Source organism: Acanthaster planci, linkage group LG07 (genome assembly GCF_054643075.1).
Source record: "Acanthaster planci isolate LZ-2023a linkage group LG07, COTS_SCS, whole genome shotgun sequence".
Classification (NCBI taxonomy): Eukaryota; Metazoa; Echinodermata; class Asteroidea; order Valvatida; family Acanthasteridae; genus Acanthaster; species Acanthaster planci.
In genome coordinates this window covers 8,620,768-8,641,791 of record NC_141783.1, presented here as the reverse complement: position 1 = coordinate 8,641,791, position 21,024 = coordinate 8,620,768, and the positions used below count along the sequence as shown (strand labels likewise).

Here is a 21,024-nt window from a genome sequence, read left to right as displayed (position 1 = left end):
GAATAAATTTGAATTTGTGCGTAAGAACCCACAAAATATGCAGTCTTGACTCTCAGACAGGCCATAAAAATGGCCAAATTCCCTCCCCGAGCCAAAACTTAGTTCTTAATCCGCCTTTGTATTTCTTATATATTTAAATTCAAGCTCAAAAAATTTGAGAGACTTTCAGCACAGTTTCTTTGAAGAAACAGTTATTTTTCGACGAGGCAGTGAAAGCCCAAAACTTTATGGTAGGCCTACGTCAATTGACCTGCCTGGCTCCTCCATCCAGCATTTGAATGCCTCGTGGTGGCGCTATGCAAATTCTGAAAGTGCGCGGCTCAGCCGAGGTTACGGCTAAGATTGTACCCAAGTCGACTCGGCTTTTGTGTTGAAATGCTTTATGCCACCCTGCTCACACGTAGACCTGTTTCCAGATCCAAGGGTGTGCAGAAAGTGTAAGTATTGTCCTAATTTAGTGTTTGCAGAGAAAAAAAGACGGAAAGAGTTTCATATGCGGACGCCATGCCACTGCCACTAGCATTTGACGTCCCGTGCATAGGCTATAGTAAATAAACTTAGGCCCCTAGCCCCAGACTATACCCAGCCAGAAATGAGACCGAAGAAGACAGAACCTGTGTGTGTAGCAGTGCTACATGCTACACAGAATTTTTAGTCAGGTGATATGCTATAGGATATAGGCACAGCCGATTGGATGGTCTAAGAACCAGACCTTCAAGTGCACACTAATGCTACACAGTGCAAGATGAAGGCGCAAGAAAAGTAAGGGGCCGCGGCGTGTAGCAAAAAAGTGCTACACCATAGACTTGTGCACAAACTAAGTGCTACACAGTGCTACACGGGAAAATGAAAAAGGAAGGGGCCGCGGCGTGTAGCAAAAAAGTGCTACACCATAGACTTGTGCACAAACCCGCTGTGACACAGTGCTACACGTGAGTCAGTTCTGTTCTGTTCTAAGCATACGCGGATATGTGATGCTTTCATAGCGTACCTGTGAACTTCTGCTCGTTAATGCACATGCTCAGTTCTGCAGCCGTGTAGCGGTGCTACAAGGAAGACCTTGTGGATTCGGCCGTCTCATTTCTGGCTGCATATGCCTCAGACCGGGGGCCAGTCTGAATCCATCTGTATCCTTGGCCCGGCCCGCCCCATACCACAGCCATGACAGCGGTCAATCCAAAAAGCGAGACTCTGCAAAAATGCCTTCTATGAAATCTCTTTTGCATGTATGGATCATTCACCCCTTCAAACCATCGATGTACATACATGTACATAGACCCATAAACAGGGCCTAATGAATACTCCTTCGCCGTATACTGGGCCCTGTCCCTATTAATAGGGATTTCTTTCGAAAACTTTATCTGGGACATTTGGGGGCATAACTAAACATCCGCTTAATTTTAGGAGCTGAGATTGCACCGGTATATTCACTACTTATGCTGTAAAAAATCCACTAGGTTGCTAATTGTAGAAAACTCGCCTTTTCCTCGTTTGGAGGAAAAAATGTTGCCTTTTTGCCATTTTTAGGCAACATTTTTACCTCCAATTGAGGAAAAGGTGAGTTTTCTACAATTAGCAACCTAGTGGATTTTTACAGCATAAGTAGTGAACATACCGGTGCAATTTCAGCGCTTAAAGTTAAGCGAATGTTTAGTTATGTCACTGGAATTCCCAGATAAAGTTTTCAAAAGAAATCTCTATAATCGGGACAGGGCCCAGTATACGATAGAGGAGTATTCGTTGGGCCCTGTTTACTGGTCTAGTATTAGGCATACTTTGGGACAATTTACAGTTTATAGAAGTCCGTGAAATTTTGGTTTTGATTTGGGCCATTCGTTTACTACAGGCTACAGCGATTAACTCTCGATCGTTGACCAATGCCAAACACAGTCGGGGTCTGTTTGGTCTAGGAACCAGACAGCGTTATTATGTACATCCCAGACCTTGACATTGCAAAGAACCTTGATGAGTGATAAATCGAAATACGTACATGACATACGATGTTTGGGATCGAGTGTGAACTCGTTGCCAGACAAAGCGTGGCGTGACGTGCACATCATTCGCTCGTCTGGCACAGTGATGAGGCACACCCATGAAAATACCCTACGGCTGTTGTTTTTGACACATTCATTGCAGTCACGCATACACAGGGCTCCATTACAAGTGATACAAAGTTGCTGATAAAACAGCAGTTGAGATCACTGTCTCAAACGCTGTCTGGTTAAGACAGAGATGCTGTCTGAGAAGATTAATGTTAATCAATGTAGTGAAAGAATGGCCCAAATGGAAAACCAAAATTTCATGGATTTCTACAAACTGGAAATCGCCAAAAGTAAAACATTAATAGTTTCATGGGGTGAGTGAGGGATTTCAGATAAGGCATTTTTTGCCGAGTCTCCACTTTTTGGATTGACCACTGTGGGGTCAAGGATAAGGAGGGAGTCCAGTAGACTGGCCACCAGCCTGGGGCTAAAATATACCCTTGGTGACTGGTCTGAAAAATTCTGTTTTAATAAGTAGGGACCTAAACAACTCGGTATTTCCCCTCTTAACTTGAACTTCTTTGGACATGCTTTTGCTTTCTCTTTCTTCTAATACGTCACTGTACGGAATAATTACTGGTGTCTGTATATGAAACGCATTCCCAAAGACAATTTAACTTGTGGAAAATCGTTAGGGCTTACATGTACTTGTAATTTCCTAGTCCGAGTAAGAACAACTACATCAGATACACATTTAAGTTACATGTATGCATGATTATATACTAGTTTGTTGCCAGAATACCTCTGCACTTGATTGACAATAGCACTTTAAAACATATTTTCTGTATTTACATTTCAAAGGTTGATGCAGGTTGTCTGACCAGAACTGTGCATTTTTAGGCATAGTAAGGAATTGAATGTTTCCTTTTCCCAAAATAAGGGGAAAAATAGGTCCACTAGTGAATTTTAGACCCAACTGTGACCATTTTGATAGTGTCCTTTCTGCTCCAGTGCTGGTCACTTGACCCTTTACATGCACTTACATGTACACGTACACACACCACCTAACCCACACTTATGCAATGTTATACATGTACAAAGTCCTTTGTTAACTGTTGTGGCTTCATTCAGGTGAGATGGCGAGCAAGCTGTGCAAAGAGAACTCTACTGCCGCAGGAGAGGCTGCTGGTAGACCATCGTCCTCCGATCCCCAAGTGGGGATGAAGTTTGACTCCTACGAGGAGGTGGAGCACTTCATCCGGGAACATGAAGAGATCAACTTCGTGAAGTTCTTCATAATGAACTCCCGCTCGGTGGAGGGCTCACGGAAGCGGCTGCCCAAGCGCTTCCTGAGTGACGCCCTCAAGTACTGCACAGTGGTTTTTGCCTGTGTCCACCACGGTGAGCACAAGAGCACATCCAAGGGAATGCGGCCTAGGCAAAAGACCCTCAGGATGGGATGCCCAGCCAAATTCAGGTATGGCAGTTAGAGTATTTCAGGAATGCTGAGGTTTATTCCTCCGACATCCAGAAACAGCCAGTTTGTGCACACATTGTACATGCATGTAAATCAAAATTGTAAATCCATTAAGTGTGTTCCAGGCTACGAATACCCACATGTGATTCGTCCGTCATTTGTTCCTGCGATTAATCCTCACGGCATCATCTTCAGCTTTTGTATGTGGTCTATTGGCTTTCCGCACGACCTCAGGAAGGACTTTTTGTGCAAAAAAAGTTCCAGTGATGATCATCTGACAACTACTGTCTGATTGCCTGGTACCCAGAGTGTATTTTGTGCATGGGTTACCAGGAAAAAGTGACTAGTTGTCAACAGATGGTAATGCTCGAACTTGCCGAAAGATGACTGTAGACCACAGAGTAGTACACCACACAGATCTCTGCATATTCGCCGCATACTACAAACTATTAAATTTGAGAATGTTGTACGTTGCATTTACAGTACTTAATTGGGTATTTTTCTGCATCTTATTTTATTATCTTTTGCAAATATGCGCATGGATCCAAAATTCCAGTAGGAGGTGTCAAAGCTTCAAGAATAACTGAAGTATGGAACTGTAGACTTACATGCATTGAAGGAGATGATGTGACAGTGGCATCACACCCGCACATGCTCTTAAACTTAAGGTGCATGTATGTATCAGCCAATCTGAGCATCTTACTAGTGAAAGAGCATGGCAACACTGCAGAAGTTGCGTCGGGGGGAGGGGGGAGGGGAGTCATCAATTATAAGGATGGAGAGTACTTTCCTAGAGTTACTTGAAGATAGAATCCCCTTGAATTTTATTCTGTCTTTGCTGTCAGGTTCTCAGCCACCCCGAGTGGCAAGCAACTATACCTGGCTGATGCGGTGACTCAGCACAGCCACCCCCACGACGAAGTGAGCTTCCGGTCCCTCCCCCAGAAGAGGCGACTGACTGACGAGGAGCGGGAAGAAGCCTTTGAAATCCTCAAGGTATCAAGAACAAACAGAATGTTGTTTTGTGGATAAGTGGAATGTTGTTAATGTTGTGGATTCAGGGGCATAGTGATGGAGGGGGTACGGCAATCCCCGATAATTTATTCCAGTTGGCAAATAGAGCTTCGATCAGCAGATGAATCCAAATTTGGTACATAAACGATAAACATTGGCCGTTGGCCTTTCCTGCGAAGTACAAAATGTAATGTACCACAGATTTCCACTTTCCCCGCTGTGTAAATTTTATACTACGCAAGTTTGGCAAACAAGCTACAAGTCAGCAAATTGACTCTGGCACACATATCCCCCCCCCAAAAAAGAAAAGAAAATGCTTTGCTACACCCTTGTGTTGATGTTGTGAAGAAAAAAATCTACCAACATTGCTTGTACTGGGATTTATTTAATACTGACAAACATTAAACTGTCTTGCCTGTTACTAACACTTGAAGTTTACTCTTACATGTACATTTTGTGACTCGTACAACAAAGTAGTGTTTGAAAGTTCTGACATACTAAGAAGCGGGGTACATGTATCATGCATAGATTTAGGTGCAAGGTCAAGCCACGGTGTACATGTACACTTTGACCAAGATATCTCAATTTGTGATGAAATCTACTATATACATGTACATGTATATGATAGCCTTAGTGCAGGTATGTTTGCATGCAAGAAGTGAATACTTACTGGACAGAAAGTGTAATTTTAAAACTCTTCACTTCATTTGTAGAGACACATTGAGATTTGCATAACACTTGGATCCTTGTTTTCCTCTACAAGTGTAATTTTAATCATAGCAGTAAAAAAATATGATGCACTGCAGGTTGACTCATAGCACAAATATCAAGAAGTTGCAATGGAAAATTGTCGGCTATAACTTGGTGTTTTTACTGCTTGTAGGGCTTATTTTTCATTAAAATTAGAACAAACACAGGCATGTTCAAGACACTTTTTGTTAATGCTGACTGTTTTTGTGATTGTTCATCACAGAAGCAAGGGAAGAAATCCGTCCAGAAGCACCTTCAGGAGACAGCAGGTAAGGTGCTCTACATGCGAGACCTACACAACCTAGCTGCCGCCAGCCGGCGAAATTCAATCTGCCACACCAACATCCAAGCTATTCTGGATTACCTGTCACAGGCCGAGGACCAGACCAGTGTTGTGGAGGTGGTGACAAAAGCGGACGGGAGGATTGTGGGGATTTACTACCAGGACCAAGAGATGAAGCGAGTGTATGCGTCCTTTCCCCAGTATCTGGTCATTGATGCGACTTGCAAGTACAACAGTCTTCGGATGCCGATGTACATAATGCTCAATGAGGGCAGCAACGGCTACTATGAAGTCGTAGCTCTCTACCTCCTGATCACGTCCAATGCGGATAGTGTGCAGGCCATGATGATGCGTTTCAAGGAGCACAACCCCGAATGGAGTGACCTCCAGATCATCATGGTTGACAAGGACGTCACAGAGCGGCGGGTGCTGCGCGAAGAGTTTCCTGCTGCCTCTGTACAGATGTGCCTGTCCCACGTGCTCAGGAGGTTTGAGCAGGATGCCTCCAAGCAGCGGCTGGGGCTGCAGAAAGAGGAGGAGGCCTTCTGCTTGAAGCTCATGCGGAGGCTGGCAGGTTCCAAATCGGAAGAAGTATACATGGAGAACTACCAGCAGCTCCTCAACACAGAGCTTGGGGCAGTAGTTGAGTACTACAACACCACCTGGCACACCATCCGAGAGGAATGGGTGGAGGGCCTTAAGTCCCGGAGTCTGGTCCTCAAGAAGGGGAAGAGGGAGGACCCGGACAAGCTGAATGCCGTCAGTGAGCAGCTGAAGTCTGTGTTCAGGGATTCTCCAACCCCTGAGCAGGTCATGACCAACTTGAAGAAGGCTGTGGAGTCACTGCGTGAAGAGCGAGACCAGTCAGTGGCCACTCTGTTGGCGGAGCATGCCCCAAATCCAGACTCGGGCAGTACAGTGGTTGACAAGTTTGAGCAGCACCTAACCCCCTTGGCGCTCAAGTATGTCCTGAGACAGCTGAAGCTCAGCTGGAAGGTGAAGGTCAAGACCAACATCGATAGCACTTCCAGCATGGTCAAGTCCAGCCACAATACCCTGACTGTGAACGTGGACCGCTGTCCGTGCCGCTTTTGGTGCTCCCTGTGCCTGCCCTGCCGTCACATGTTTGCTGTCCGACGCACCAAGGGCCTTCCTCTTTTTGCAGAGGAAATCATTGGATCCAGATGGTCCCTTGAGTACTACAAGACCACTAGCCGGCTTTCACCCCAGGCCGCTGACTGCACCAACATTTTGGACACTCTGCGGAAGCAGCGGCTTGGTCTTTTATCCCGCCATGAGAAGTATGTCCATGTGTCTGAAATCACCGAGCAGCTGGCAACCGTCGTGTCCAAAGCACCAGCAGAATGCTTCGACAGTCAAATGGAAGCAGTCAAAAAACTGCTGTCCTGCTTTCAGAATGGTTCATCTGTGGTCATCACGGAAGAGATCAACCAGGAAACAGTGGCTGCCGTTGCCATTGATCAGGTTACCCTGGACAGCATGGAAAATGGCACAGAAAGTGAGCAGGAGACACATGCACAAGGGGATGCCGCCATGGAAATATCATAAACAGACACATTCTGTTTTACTGAGACAGTGTTATGGATAATTCTGGAAATTAGGGGTCCATTTTCTTCGTGTCTCTGTCACATCTCACGTATGATTTTGTAAGTTCAGAACTCATTTTCTAATTTCCAAAAGTGCTGAATTAATGCAAATTACCTGCCAAACAAATAATAAAAGTTTAAAATCAATGCTGGCGATATTTCCATGTCAATTAACAAAGGTCAAATGTAACAGGGACACAAAAATGTCACACTTTTGGACCCCTTGTTTATCCTTTGACTGAAAGGGCGCGAAGAATTAGTTGACTTTGTTGTCAATAAATGTTCAAGGTTTTGCTCTAACTTAATGCAATTTGGTGTCCGATTTTTACATGTAAGTGTAGACATGGAATATGAGCATCCATATGCAGACGGTAGAAATGGGGGGGGGAGGGAAGCAAGAAAGACAAAAATAGGAGGAAAGAAAGGGGATGAAAATCACCAATTTGCTTCAAGATACAGTGTATGTTAACAGAAACATCCAGGGGACACCCATGTGTGCAAGCACTCTTCTGCCACAAGAATCCAATGCTTCAAGAAGCACGCTTTAAACTTGTACAATGTATTGAACTTAGCTGAGGTTTAACTAATGACAGTCATTTTCATACTTTTCATTGGGAAGTAAATAAACTTTTAAAAGTTGTACTTTGAAATTGTCTTTCCCATTTGAGATCAAAGTTGCATTTAGTTCGTTTTGTCATCAAAACATTTGCCACATTTTAGCTCAAAAAGTGTCTGTTTTCTGCACACCTTTTGCTTCAGTGAATCTTGGCAATTGTTTTTTTTTTGCTCCAAATCAGGATATTTTCGGTGTCCAAAGGGATTTTGTCGTAACTACATGTAGTTTAGTACAATATTTTTACTCTTTTAATTCATATGTCATTTTCGATCTTCCCTGCACTGTAAACGGTTTTATGGTTTCAATTCGCTGATTTCTTGTGTAGAAAAAGTTTTCAATTTGAATCTTTATCTGCTGCAATCAACAGAGTAAAATGGTCTCTGAATATGAAAGTAGTTCGTTCGTTCATCTCTTCTTTTTTCCTCAAAAACTTGAACACCCAGCGAGAGATAGGCAAACCGCCACTGACACCCTGGAGTGTGGTAATCATCGGTGATGAGTACAGGTGAACTTGGCCGTGGTCCCGTATTCACCTTAAACACAATCGACATTTCAGCTACCATGCACATGTACCAATGCCTGCCTAGTTTATTGAAATTTGCTCTATTCACGGTGTGTTAATGGTTTTGGCCAAAAAATACTTTGACCTTAGTAAAAAATAGTAACCTGCTTCTAAAGGGCAGATTTCTTTCTTTAAAAAAGCCTGGAATTTTTGCTCGGGGGATTTCGGGGGTTTATTTTGGTGTTGGGGTTAATGTATTTGACGTTGTTGTTGAAGACATTTAATCTCTTTGTTTTGTCTTTGTCTATTGCCCTGACCCATACGGAGTTTATGCTTTTGGGATAGTAGGGTGGGCTTGCAACATTTAGATGTAGGCCGTTAGAAATGGCAATGAATGGGGGGGATGCTCTCCCCCCAGATCCGAGTTTTACCATTAGAAAGCTCGGGCTTTAAATAATCGGAGCATCTCAAAGCTGGGGAAATTTTACGCCTCCTCCCCAAATTCAGCTGCCACACGCTCTATCTTTTTGATACTCGGTCCACATGGAGACACCCATTATGACACGAGTACATCAAGTCATTTGGAAAAGTCAACCTGAAGAAAAACCAAACTTAGGCCAATCATAGCAATTTTTTTGTTCGTTTTCAATGTGAAACCTTAGTATGTTGGTTGAACACCAGTACTATTTGACTACATTTCCATAATATCAATAGTTAGTCTATTAGACTAACTATTGTAACTATTGTATGTTAAACATACAGCTTTTCAGTTTATCCTGCCACAATGTGACATATTTATGACTATTCAGCGTGGTATTGGTTGGTAGGGAAAACAGACCAGATATTACAGCCTGGACAGGGCACCTGGGACGTTTCATGATAGCGACTATGCATGCATCAAATTCTCAATCAGTCTTCTGCAATCCAGGAATCATGTTTTCTGGCAAAGCTTATCCCCTGCACCGTCATTGCCTTTTCATCAGAAGGGGTTAACGGAGAGGTTTGTGTGACTTGCCAGTGAGCCAAAATTCAGTACTCACACGGTGAGAGATGGTACTTACAGTGACATTAATTAATGTCCCTGTCCATGCAAAGCTACATTATCTAGATCTTTTGACAAGAACTTGAGGGATCCATCACAGTTCTCCACATTACGTGTTCATCATGAGGGGTAGTTTTTTCTTTTGACGACTGCTCCTCGTCTGCTCAGAATTTTTTTTTTCTTGAAATTTGTAAATGGCATTGTGCACAGCAGTCTTTATGCAACCAATCCTCTTGCTAATTTGACGTTCAGAGTAACCTTCTTGATGGAGAGTCATCATTCGGGCCCTTAGAATCTGACCACCTAGTAAACAAAGCAAAACAAACAAAACAAATTATCCAATGAGACAATGCGATGCAGGCCCAGGGTCAGAAATGTCGACAAAGTGCTAGTGCTGGTGGCGTTAAACATTTGCAAAATGTCGGTAATGTGAAGTGTTCAATTCCATTCAACGTAGTTTGTAGTGTTGTGGTCATTTCGTTGGTCATGGGCTTCAGCGTGCTGGTCTGCGTGCAATAGTAGGAGTTAAGATTTCCTGTCGGAAATAGGACATGTTTATCTTTTGTGCTGACCTCTCTCGGAATAATTGGCATTTAGCAAGAAGAGGACGTATTTTTTTTTAAGTGACGTCAAAATGAATGCAAGAAATGACTGGAAAATATCCCGTCAGAGAAAAATGTGTGGGGGGGGAGAGGATTCCCGGCTCCGCCCACCTCTATCGAGGCGAGGGCTAGGGGCCCGCGCGCTGGAGGTTAAGTATGTTTCAACTATTGGTGGCGCTGTTTCGTAATATGCTCGATTGATTTGCGTTGCAGTCAGCGTCGGTTCTGCATCTGCTACAACGTCATGTAAGTCCATGTTTAAGAACCGTCGTAATCTTCGCCATCCTTTGATTAACTCGAAAACATATCCATCACAAATGTCCATCAGCTTTTGATTTTAAAAGCTAAGCTCACTATTTGCTCTACAATGTTTATAATATATTATATTTTTTTATAATATGATCTGACTAAATAGACGTGATGGGGTTCCCCCCGTACTTGTGACGTGTTCAAACAAATTTTACCATAATTAATTTCTAGTTCCTAAAACGAAAGTTAGTGTCTTTACCTATCCCCACAAAATAGGGCTGTTGTGGCTCGCTTTTACAATCTGTCTCTTATCTGTCGCCACCACAGCCCTACTTCCAAACTGCAGGATTTTCACAAAATTCGAATCCTAGCAATATCTTCTGAAATAAGAATGATTCGACAATTGTACTTACCCCGGCGTATTTCTCAGAGTTTGGACTTTCATACCAGCACCCTAAAGTTTTCCAAAATTGTAAATTTGGGCGATTTCCAATTTGTAGAAGTCCTTGAAATTTTTGCTGCCCCCCAGAACTGTGGGGTCCAACGTCCGCTCCTCTCCCACGAACCCCACAGAAAAAGAGCCTTTTTTCGCCATAGGCTATGCATGATGTTTGACAGGGCACGAACAGTGATTCCATTCGAGTTGTGTACCCATAGAAATGTTGCTTCAATTTCCCCCAAGAATTTTATGTAAGATAGCTTACATGTACATACATGTATCTTTGTTTTGAGTACCAAGAAAGAAAGGGCAAAAACCATGCCATTTTCTCAGTCATTGTCAGTGTCTGAGAGTCACGCGGTTCACATGTGTACTTGCGAAGATGAGCTGTGACCGAATTGTTGTCTACAGCTGCGATCGATACACAAGACATGGAAATTGGCTGCGGCCGCTTTCTGTACATCTGTGTGCAATTCTTAGCTGTGCTGGTTGAAATTGCAGTTGGCTGCGGTGCACTGGGAATTACACTGACCAGTCACAGGGCTCCTCATTATTTATGTCCAAATTGAAGGAAGACAACCGACAGCCATTGGGTGCACAAAGCTGCTCAACAGGAACCGGTCACTGTGCGACAACGCACTCACGTGCACTGGTACCCAAAGGCCGTTGCTTGTCTTCCTTCAATTTGGGCATGAATAATAAGGAGCCTGTGATTGGTCAGTGTGGTGCGCAGTGTCAATATATGGAACGATAGAAGTTATTTTTTAAATGGCTTTGGATTTTTTCTGCTGAATCCTATGATGCCATTAAAAAGGATCCCTGGGGCAATGGTAGGATCCCCATGCCCACTTGAAAAAAAAAATTGTCCCCGGTTAGAGGGACATTTGATCTTTTGAGGGACTGATTTTGTCTCTGAAAAAAGGACTTCTGTGAGTTTTGGGACTGTCTCTGAGTTTTGATGGGTACCTCTACTGCCTGATGTCACCTGTAGAAGCCATATGCTGGCGCCGGCGGCCATTTGCAGTATCAATGCACATTACTGCTGGTCATACAGTGTATGTGTACTCACAGATGTGACTTATCATGGCATGACCTGCCAGAGCATATGGCCCCAAAGAATGGGCCATTAGTCAGATTACCGATGCACACTGGTACACTGGGAACATGACCTGGTACATGTACATTTTCTACTGCAAAAAATGAACGAAACACGTGCTGTAACTCGTGCATCTACACACTGAATGGAGGACTTCCCTTTGCCAGACGCATGTGCAATACCGAGTGAATGTTTCCAGTTTCCGAGACCCATAGATATCCCACAACTGCTTCAAAACGTGCAAGTTTTATCCACATACATGTGTACATGTACAAATGAGCCTGACACAGGTTCTAGCCAAAGCACCCAAGATGGGCTAGGCTAAATGGGTTTGTTTTTCTTTTTGGACAGGCCGCGCAGTAGAAGCCGCAGCCGTAGCCGAGGTCGCAGTGACCGCCGCGAGAAAGGGCGGAGCAGGAAAACTCGGGGAGGATCTGTGTCTTCCAGCTCTGGGAGCAGCTCTGGAAGGTTTGTGTGTAGTATTATCAGTAAGCTGTACAAATCCATTCAGTTTTGACAGATCCAGCAGTTCACTAATAACTTTTTTGGGGGTCTGGTTCGATGACAGAAAAACCTATTAAATTGCCATGGGTTTGCCAGATGCACCTTGAATCTGACCTCCCCCCACCACCCATGTTGTTTTAATTTTATCCAAACATGAATATGACAACTCATTGAAACTTGGGTGAATTTTCATAGTGTCCTCAGTGTTACTGTGAATACATGTGCACACTTGGAGAAGAGTGCATCTATACTGTTGGACAGGAACTAGGGCTATGCCGAATTTACCGGATATTTGATTATCATTTTTCGAATTGAAATATTTGAGTGGAAAATTCATGAAAAGGAAAGGAAAATTTTCTTTTGTTTTAAATAAGAAAAATTGCACTATAGCGGCTTGTTTCAAGCAGATTCAAATGAAAAGTGTCAGAAATCTTACAATAGTTTAAAAAGTAAATTATTTATTAAACGATTTAAAAAGAATAGAAATTTCAACACAGCAAAAAGTCTTGCTAAATTGTGGCTGGAGATACTCCTAGATGTGAGAAGCTACTGTGTTACATGTATATTGATCATAATGTACAATTGTGTGTGTTATTGCAACTGATTTTGTATATATGGTTTGTTCATCAACAATCTGCCGGTCAGTACTACCGAATATTTGGGTATTTGATCAAATTGAAGGGCGAATATTCGAATAGTGAATTATTTGAATTGACTCGGCCCTAATAGGAACACATTTCTGGAATTTCATTATGAACATGATGAACCGCAAACACCTGTGTTTGCTCATACATCTACATGTACATGTACCTGTAGTTGTCATTGCTAGGCCACATAGTTTTTTATGACCACCTCTACATTCAAGGCTGAAAGATTTCAAATGGTTTTGCAAAGGAAACCTCTTGGTGTCACAACCTCATTTGCAAAGACTTGCGTGTATTTTGAGAGAAATTGGGAATCACACAGAAACACATTAAAGGGAGCCAGTAAATTACTGTCTAGTTCACTGCGTTTCCCTGATGGGTTGGCCCTGCCTTAACACATTATAACCTTTTCTCCACATGTATCCACCTGCATGGACGTTATAACTTGAGTGAAACTGTGCAGTGACTTCTTTTTTTCTTAAAAAAATTTAATGTTCATTTCATTTCAATACTGACTGGTACAGTTCTTTCTGACCATTTTTGGACTGCAAAATGGAATAACAACCTTGCAAGACCATGAAGTTTTCCATTGCTTCACTCAAACTACAGCCTGCATGCTTATCCCTAACCCTCCTCAATCCTCCAAAATCCTTTGGGCAGTTATGGAGGATCGAGGGTGAATGGCATAAGTACATGGCTGATGACGAAGGATGAGTGAAGGTCATGGGTTAGACCATGTGTTGTTCTTGCCCAATTGTGCATGTATTCATCCCAGTATTTCTTTGAATCAACTACACTGCTCAAGAACACGGTTGGCACTGCCTCAACATAATGAGAGGGTTTTGAAGGATTTAGGCAGTAGGCACACCTCCAAATGACATTTTCAAGAAATGTTGTAGGATTTTGGAGGATTGAGGCTGAATGCAAGTTTTTCATGCTGGAAATCGGAGATTCTGGAGGATTGAGGAGGGTTCCTACGTGTACCTGTAGTAAAAAGGCCTAAAAGGCCATGTTTTAATCAACCTTAACGTAAAAATACTTGCAGCACTGATAACCATTTGGGAAACAATACTACAAGACAGGCAACATTTACCGTGTTTGAGTCAAATGTTTCCCTTGCTGGTCAAATTATTTTGGTTCAATGTGTACCACTTTCACCGTACCCTGTCACAGCTCCAGTTCCCGCAGCCGTTCCAGTTCCAGCGGGTCGTCCTCAAGTGGATCAGGCAGCTCCCGCTCCAGCAGCAGTTCCTCCAGGTCCAGCAGCAGCAGTGGAAGCAGCAGCAGCTCAGCCAGCCGCCGCAGCAGCCCCCGCCGCAGCTCGGACAGGAAGGGGCGGGAGGACCGGAAGGGGCGAGAGCGGAAGAGCCGAACAAAGTGAGTGCCATGGAGCGTGACCAGCGTCCTCCAACCTGTATGCTCATCCGGGGACTGGAATTCCCAAGGCTAATAAATAATATGACCCTCTTCCGGTCACTCACAGGCCCAAGGGGGAAGTGGACGTGCACTATTGACTGAATTATGCCATCCGTATGTTTTTATTGAACACACCTCTATATAAAATTAAAAATGAGAACAGAAACTTTTCAGGGTTTTATAACTGATTTGTACATTAGACTATAAAACGAACAAGCAAGTCAATATTCACCTGGATTTGGTTCAGTTACTGTTTGTTATTCTCGTCATGTAAGGACACTGCCGAGTCAAAAATTGCCAGTATGGTGCCTGATTGAGCACTGCAGATAATCTGGACAGCGCATGTGCATGACGTCTTTTGCACGTCCAATTCACATGTGACGGTTTATTAGCCAACCAGGTTAAGAACCAGAGAGGTGTGTTATAAAAGCCATTACTGTGCGGCCATCCGGTTGGTACAAGTACTTGCACATTGCATTCTGCTCCGACCAAATGGCGTCTCCTCGGATTAGTCTGTTGAAGTAACCTGACAGTCCACCAAGCTTTTGCTTTCCCACCATGTTGTTTAAAAGTAGCCAGCGAGCTTTAAAATCCGGCGCCCAAGTTTGAATAGTAGTTGCTGCGTTTCCATAATTCTGGAATGTTTCATCTGACTCTACATTACTTCGATGAAAAACCTGACTATGAATGCCTAATGTTTATACTTAAATTGAAAATCTGCCTCTTACATTACTTTACAAGATAAATACTGGACCTGAACTAAAAAACAAATCGGGCTTGTGGGTCCCTAAGTGGGCCCTGAATCCCTTAATCTTCACCCCTCTCACCCATTTACATACTTTTATCTGTCCCCTTTAAGTTTAAAATTCAGAGCTCGAGGAACAGTGGTCACTGAACTAGCCCCAGCATCAGTGAACACCCGTCCTCTTTACATGAGTGGATTTTTGTAAGGAGATTGTTTAAATGCTCAAAACAATTGGCATCCAAATAACCACAAGGTGCTAAGACAACCTTCTCCCTCAACCCTCGCCAGTGCCAATGAATTTGTGATTGTATTGAAGAACTTGTGATGGTCATTCTGTGGCAACAGGCTTTGTACCTTGGAAATTGTTGACTTCCAAACTTCCAAAAGTTGGCATATTAGCCCTCCATAGGATCCCACACCAGGGTTTGTTGGAATCTGTTAGAATGAATACTGTACTGGTACGCTGGCTGTGTTTCATGTGGGATTCGGCATACCACAAAGTAAACAGAGTCCATCTGTTTATATGCACAGTTTACAGTATGGTGTTGAGTTTTGTAAGGATGTGGAAGATTGTATCCTCCTAGGAAGTTAAGGTTAGTGAAGCTTTGTGGTTAATCTATGTAATCTGATCTCTCTGCGTTCTTCCCATGCCTCAGGTCCAAATCCCCACGGCGGCGTAAGCGCAGCCCCTCCCCCAAGCCATGTAAGCTCCACATCGGCCGGCTAACACGCAACGTCAACAAGGACCACCTGATGGAGATCTTCTCCAACTATGGAGTGGTGCGCAGCGTGGACCTGCCCTGCGACCGGGTCAACACCCACCTGAATCGCAGCTTCGCCTATGTGGACTTCGAGAAGCACGACGATGCTGAGAAAGCACTGAAGCACATGGATGGGGGTAGGTGAAATTTTTCTCTCACCGAACACTTTTTTTCAGAAAGTGATTCTGCTGCTGGCTTCCAGCCTTTTTGTTTTCATTATTTGTTGTGTGGGTCATTCTATAAAGTTGGGGGACACTTTAGTTATTTGCCAAGGGTCTGAAGACTTTAGAGTTAATCACATGGCCACTTAAATAATTAGCCAGTTAAATTTACATCACAAAAAGAACACATAGAGAGGTATATTGTTGAACCATTTTTTCATATTTCTGGAAAAATTTGTTTAAGGTACAGCTCCTCGAAGGTGATTGCAGTACAACCCGGACGCCTATTCTACATAACGCTAACAGTCATTGCAAGAACAAAATCTGGGCGTAACTTGGAAACCATCAGAGGTTTTTTTCGATCAATTGTAAACTGTAAATCAAAATTGACCTAGCCATTAACCTAGCACACCACATGTGTTGTAAATTTTATGGATTTATTCTTTCTGGGATCTTGTACATGTACTTCGAAATCAATGATAACGGTCTCTCATGGCTGAATCTACTTCCGACAAACATAGGGTGGTGTAACAACGTCTCGGATGTAACATGTGGAAACTCCTTGTTTTGAAAGCAGTAAAATGCATGCATGACGACATCTGGCATGGGATGTTTTGTTTGGCAAATTCGAAGCAAGAGCTGTTGAAGCATGGAAGAATCCATTTTTAACAAGGGGGGTACCCTTGTGCGTTACGGAACACAAAGGGTTGCAGACGCAGCAGAATGGCTGTGGAAACCACTGAAATACAGCAGCAAATGCCGAGTTGAGTAAAAGTACATCTAAGTTGTAGTTTTCAAACCGTGGTGATGTAGTTAGCAATTATTTGCCAGGTAAAAAAAAAACGAACTCCTGTTTTGGATGTGACGGACTAAATGTGTATGGAAACCACGTGTTACATCTGTGACCTCGAACAAAACGGGCTCACTTATGAAGGAGGGGTAGTTAACATAAACTATATAATGAAACGTCAAGGGTTGATGTACATGCAGATGCGAACATGTAAAAAATATGGCAATGTTTGCATTTAATTTCAACCCACTTCCCTTCGTTTCTTAAATGCCCATTTATTTTGTCACACAAAGCTGGTTTTACATAACTGGAATCCACTTTTTCGTGCTTTATGCTGCAAAATTTTTTTCCACAAATATGAACCAAATGGTTCAACCATTGTCAACAATATACATGTACCTCTCTATGTGATCTTTTTATGATGTAAATTTAAGTGGCTAATTATTTGAGTGGCTACGTGATTTACTCCAAAGTCTTCAGACCCCAGGTAAATCAACAGGTGTTCTGGAACTTCATGGAATGAATGAATGAGCTGAGCTCTAGAGCGAACACAATGTACATGTACATGTATTGCCTGCAGGCAGGCTGGCTGTGGTTTCTCGTTCGCGCACCACACAGAGACAGAATTTTAGCAACATTCCGGTTGGGAAATTGTAAATAAAGGTGCCAATTTTTCGCACTGTTTCCTGTGAAATTTGACGTTTTATTTTCAGTGTATTTTGAATATAATCAAGGATAAACTCGGTAAAGATCAACACAAATATTGCCACCCGTGCAGCCATGTACGGCCACAAAGATTGCACTTCGTTGGAACCCGACGCATGGTACATGTACCTGGTCTGGCAAATTTTCCCAAAATGAGTACCATATATGTACCTACCCTGACATTCGTTCCTGTGGTATATTCCCCTCTTTATTGTTTCATTTTTGTTGGGATGCTTGCCAATATTGAGAACATAAATGAATCTTCATAACTTTACAAGGAGAAATCTTTGCAGAAACTGTGTGGTTTCCGTGTTACATCCACAACCCGCTGCATGATGCAGAATACCAAAGTATTTCCTTGTCTAAGTACATGTATTTCCTTCTTAAGTTATTGCAAAAGTATTACTAGTTTCATGTATGAGAAACACAGTTAATAATGTGTCAAAACTTGGGGGACAAATGACACATAAAGTGAATTTGAAATTTCAGCTCCTCTGTCACACTTTGTTGTCCAACGTCTTGGAATGACCCATGTTAGTCGTGAAAAGTCTTGGAAAAGTCACAGAATTGGGTTTTCAGATTGATGTTGGAACCCTGAATGATAATTTGCCTTCTGGCATTGTTCATTAGTTTGTGTTCTCAACTGTCTATTTTCAGGCCAGATCGATGGGCAGGAAGTCACAGCCGCCTACGTTTTGGCCCCTAGGCCCCGCCCAGTGCGCCGTTCACCACCAAACCGTGGCATGCCACCTTGGAGAAGGACGCCTCCCAGGTTCAGGGATGACAGAAGACGAAGGTGTGTACTGTGACCTCATTTGTTGACTGCCAAGTCTCTACAGATTATTTAATGTTAATGGGGTCCTCAATCAGTCATTGCAAACTTGAATATTTATTTTCAAAATTGGATTGGGTGAAAACCAGCGAAATTTATCAAAAGGGAAGAATTTAATTTTTTTTTTCAAAAACAGCACTCTAAGAGCATATTTAAAGGTGTAAGGAGCAATCTTTCAGCCAGCTGAATGGATATGGCCCAAATGTTTTTCCCCAGTTTTTGTAGTTTTTCTTTTTCGTAAAATAATGTGTACATGTATTTTGTTTCTGCTTTTGTGGGAATTTGGGACAATCAAATAGTTGATTGAATGGAAGGGCCATATTTCCAAATTTTACTCAACTATTCAAATTGACTCAGCAAATTTAGTGTAGATGTCAAACAATTTCAGTTTTAATGTCCTTGGTTGCATCCCTTCCAGACCTGGGACAGATTTCCCGGTACATTCTAGTTCCCACAAATCTAGGTTTTAAGGGTGTGCTCATATGGATGGTTTCCCACATGGTGGGTTCTAACAAAACTGTAAATTATATTGTCAAAGTGGAAACTGATGTAAAGCATTTTCCCATTAAGGGAAGTACCCAGTGTTATATTGCTGCATTTGGCTCTGTTTGAAATGAAGTAATCCCGGATGCCAAAAAATGGAATAGACTCATGTCTTCTCCAAGGCAGTGTCAACTGATAGGCCTATTGAGGCAAATGTGACACAACCAAGCAAAAGCATTTAAAACAATCTTTCACCGTGAAACATGATAGGAAACCTCAACACTTTCCACCAACATGATGTCCTTTCCATTAGGATGTGACACTGAGTGACACGTCAAATTGAGGCTCAATTTGTGCTCTTCCTGTAGCAAACTAAAGTTCTCGACAAAAATGGCCTCAAGACTACATTGTGGGATTTGGCCACAAATGGAGTGTTGCTGTAGGGCTGAAACTTGAGATATACATGTACCTGTATAGAGATGATGATTTCCAACACCAGTGTAGGTCTGGCACACCAATTAAACCGAGCCCTCCCAGATTCTTCCAAATTCTAAAGATAATGCTCGATTGAGGGAGATACAACTTTAGCCACTGCATTGTACATGTGTACGGAAGCCCATTAGGGCCACGTGTCTTTCTCTTTCACAGCGGTGTGTTTCTTTTTCGTTGTTACCAGTAACTCGCGGCCACTACTTATCAACTCACTGCTGCGACTTACATGTACTTAACTCGCGGCCGCCACTTATTCACTTCGCGACTTACTTAAGTGTCTACAAGCTGAGAGCATGGCGCTAGATGAAAGGTCAAATAATGTTTGCTGGTCATTTAGGAATGTATTTAACTGTATGCATTTACTAATAGATCTTTGCCGGGACCGACAGCTTTTCCACATCTTAAAAAGATTGGTTCATTTTCGGTGTGAATCTAGGAAGCTACTGTATTTGCTTTCCATGGTACAAAACAGTACAACATACCATGCAAGTTAAGTAGCGGCCGCGAGTTAATAAGTGGCAGCCGTGAGTTAAGTAAGTGGCAGCTGCGAGTTAAGTAAGTCGTGGCCACGAGTTAAATAAGTGGCGGCCGTGAGTTACTGCCAACAACGAAAGAGAAACGCACTGCCGTGAAAGAGAAATGCACTGTGGCCCTAACAGGCTTCCGTACATGTGTAACTTTGCATGGGACTTTGTCCCCCCTGAAAGTTTCAGCACAAAGAATGTCCCTTTAAGTGTCCTGCTGGGCTGGAAATTGTGGAAGATTCTGGACAAGAGAGCCAAAGTTTTACTCTCGAATACATTCATGAATTTCATTGTCTTTCATTCTCCTGTTGAGCATTGAGACAGAGACTACCACAAGATTTTTTGTTAGAGTCTCTTCAGTGATTACCAAACAAAGCATGATGTTATGTACGGGACAAGAAGGGGACCTTTTTCATGGACTTACCAATAATATCTAGCAAAATAGTTATGTTGGATTGAATCCTTCTATTGCGGATAGGGACTTCTAGGCAGCAAAATCTCCCATGTTCATTGAGGTTGGAATTTATTTAGAATATGGGACTGGTTATTTCAATCAATTTATCTTCCTGCAGGCCGCCTCCTCCCAGGAAGCGATCCCCAAGACCCCGTTCTAGATCGCGGTCTCGTTCCCGCTCACCGATACGCCGCCGCCGTCGCAGCCGGTCAAGCTCCAGTTCCTCCCGCTGAAGTCGTACTTCATTCACAGGTGAGCGAAGCCTTCTCATGTGGGACCCGTTGGTACTACATGTGCATTTATTTTAATACATGTCTTGCCGCAGTGCTTATTTATTAATTTGCTCTCTGGATCTTTGGGCCAATCATCCGGCCAAAGGGCATTGGAGGAAGCCATACCTTATCAGCAGAGATACGGAATGGACTGAATTTTGAGGGTGCCGCTTCCAATAGACCTCTGTACTGATGATGCCATGCTCTGTTCATGTGTGCTTTCCCAGAAAGCTCAGTGAACCATGGAGTCGTCACTGACTTCATAGGAAAGTGTAAACTAAATGTGATGTCATCGGTACATAGGTCTATTACTTCAGCTTACATGTACCTTGGAGTGTGTTGCTGACCTCCACTATTGCAGTTTTAGGCCAAACAAAAAAATTAGTTGTGTGTCCTATTACACTGAAATTAACATAAGGGTGGTTGGTTGGGTAAAAAATATTTTTTTTTGGCTCTAAAATTTTAATTGCCCAAAAAATTAGGGTCGGGTGATTGTCTTTTTAGGGGGGGAGGGCAGGTATATTGGTAACAGGTACTAAGTCAGTGTCAGATTAACCCTAACCTTCCTCAGTCCTCCAACAG

General features: G+C 42.9%; 2 protein-coding genes across 2 annotated transcripts in view; both read left to right on the top strand.

Annotated features, from left to right (window-relative positions):
* The first annotated feature begins 304 nt into the window (after positions 1 to 304).
* Positions 305 to 8,124, top strand: LOC110986058 (zinc finger SWIM domain-containing protein 3-like). Its single transcript, XM_022247658.2, has 4 exons — positions 305 to 437; positions 3,114 to 3,459; positions 4,305 to 4,455; positions 5,447 to 8,124. The coding sequence occupies exons 1-4, from the start codon at positions 383 to 385 to the stop codon at positions 7,073 to 7,075; spliced, it is 2,181 nt and encodes a 726-aa protein (XP_022103350.2). The 5' UTR covers positions 305 to 382; the 3' UTR covers positions 7,076 to 8,124.
* A 1,896-nt stretch (positions 8,125 to 10,020) lies between these two features.
* The window catches only part of rnps1 (RNA binding protein with serine rich domain 1), a 12,814-nt gene continuing 1,810 nt past the window's right edge, over positions 10,021 to 21,024 (top strand). The window contains exons 1-6 of the mRNA XM_022247616.2: positions 10,021 to 10,121; positions 12,011 to 12,127; positions 13,981 to 14,184; positions 15,625 to 15,866; positions 18,043 to 18,181; positions 20,289 to 20,422. Coding sequence (XP_022103308.1) covers positions 10,120 to 10,121; positions 12,011 to 12,127; positions 13,981 to 14,184; positions 15,625 to 15,866; positions 18,043 to 18,181; positions 20,289 to 20,403 — 819 coding nt within the window. The 5' untranslated portion in view covers positions 10,021 to 10,119 and the 3' untranslated portion in view covers positions 20,404 to 20,422. The remainder of the gene's footprint in view (positions 10,122 to 12,010; positions 12,128 to 13,980; positions 14,185 to 15,624; positions 15,867 to 18,042; positions 18,182 to 20,288; positions 20,423 to 21,024) is intronic.

Bases quoted from the DNA above. Each gene is read 5' to 3' on its own strand.
- LOC110986058 (XM_022247658.2), top strand. From the start codon at position 383: ATGCCACCCTGCTCACACGTAGACCTGTTTCCAGATCCAAGGGTGTGC. The intron at 438-3,113 runs GTAAGTATTGTC...GGCTTCATTCAG, and splicing joins TCCAAGGGTGTGCAGAAAGT to GTGAGATGGCGAGCAAGCTG. The intron at 3,460-4,304 runs GTATGGCAGTTA...CTTTGCTGTCAG, and splicing joins GGATGCCCAGCCAAATTCAG to GTTCTCAGCCACCCCGAGTG.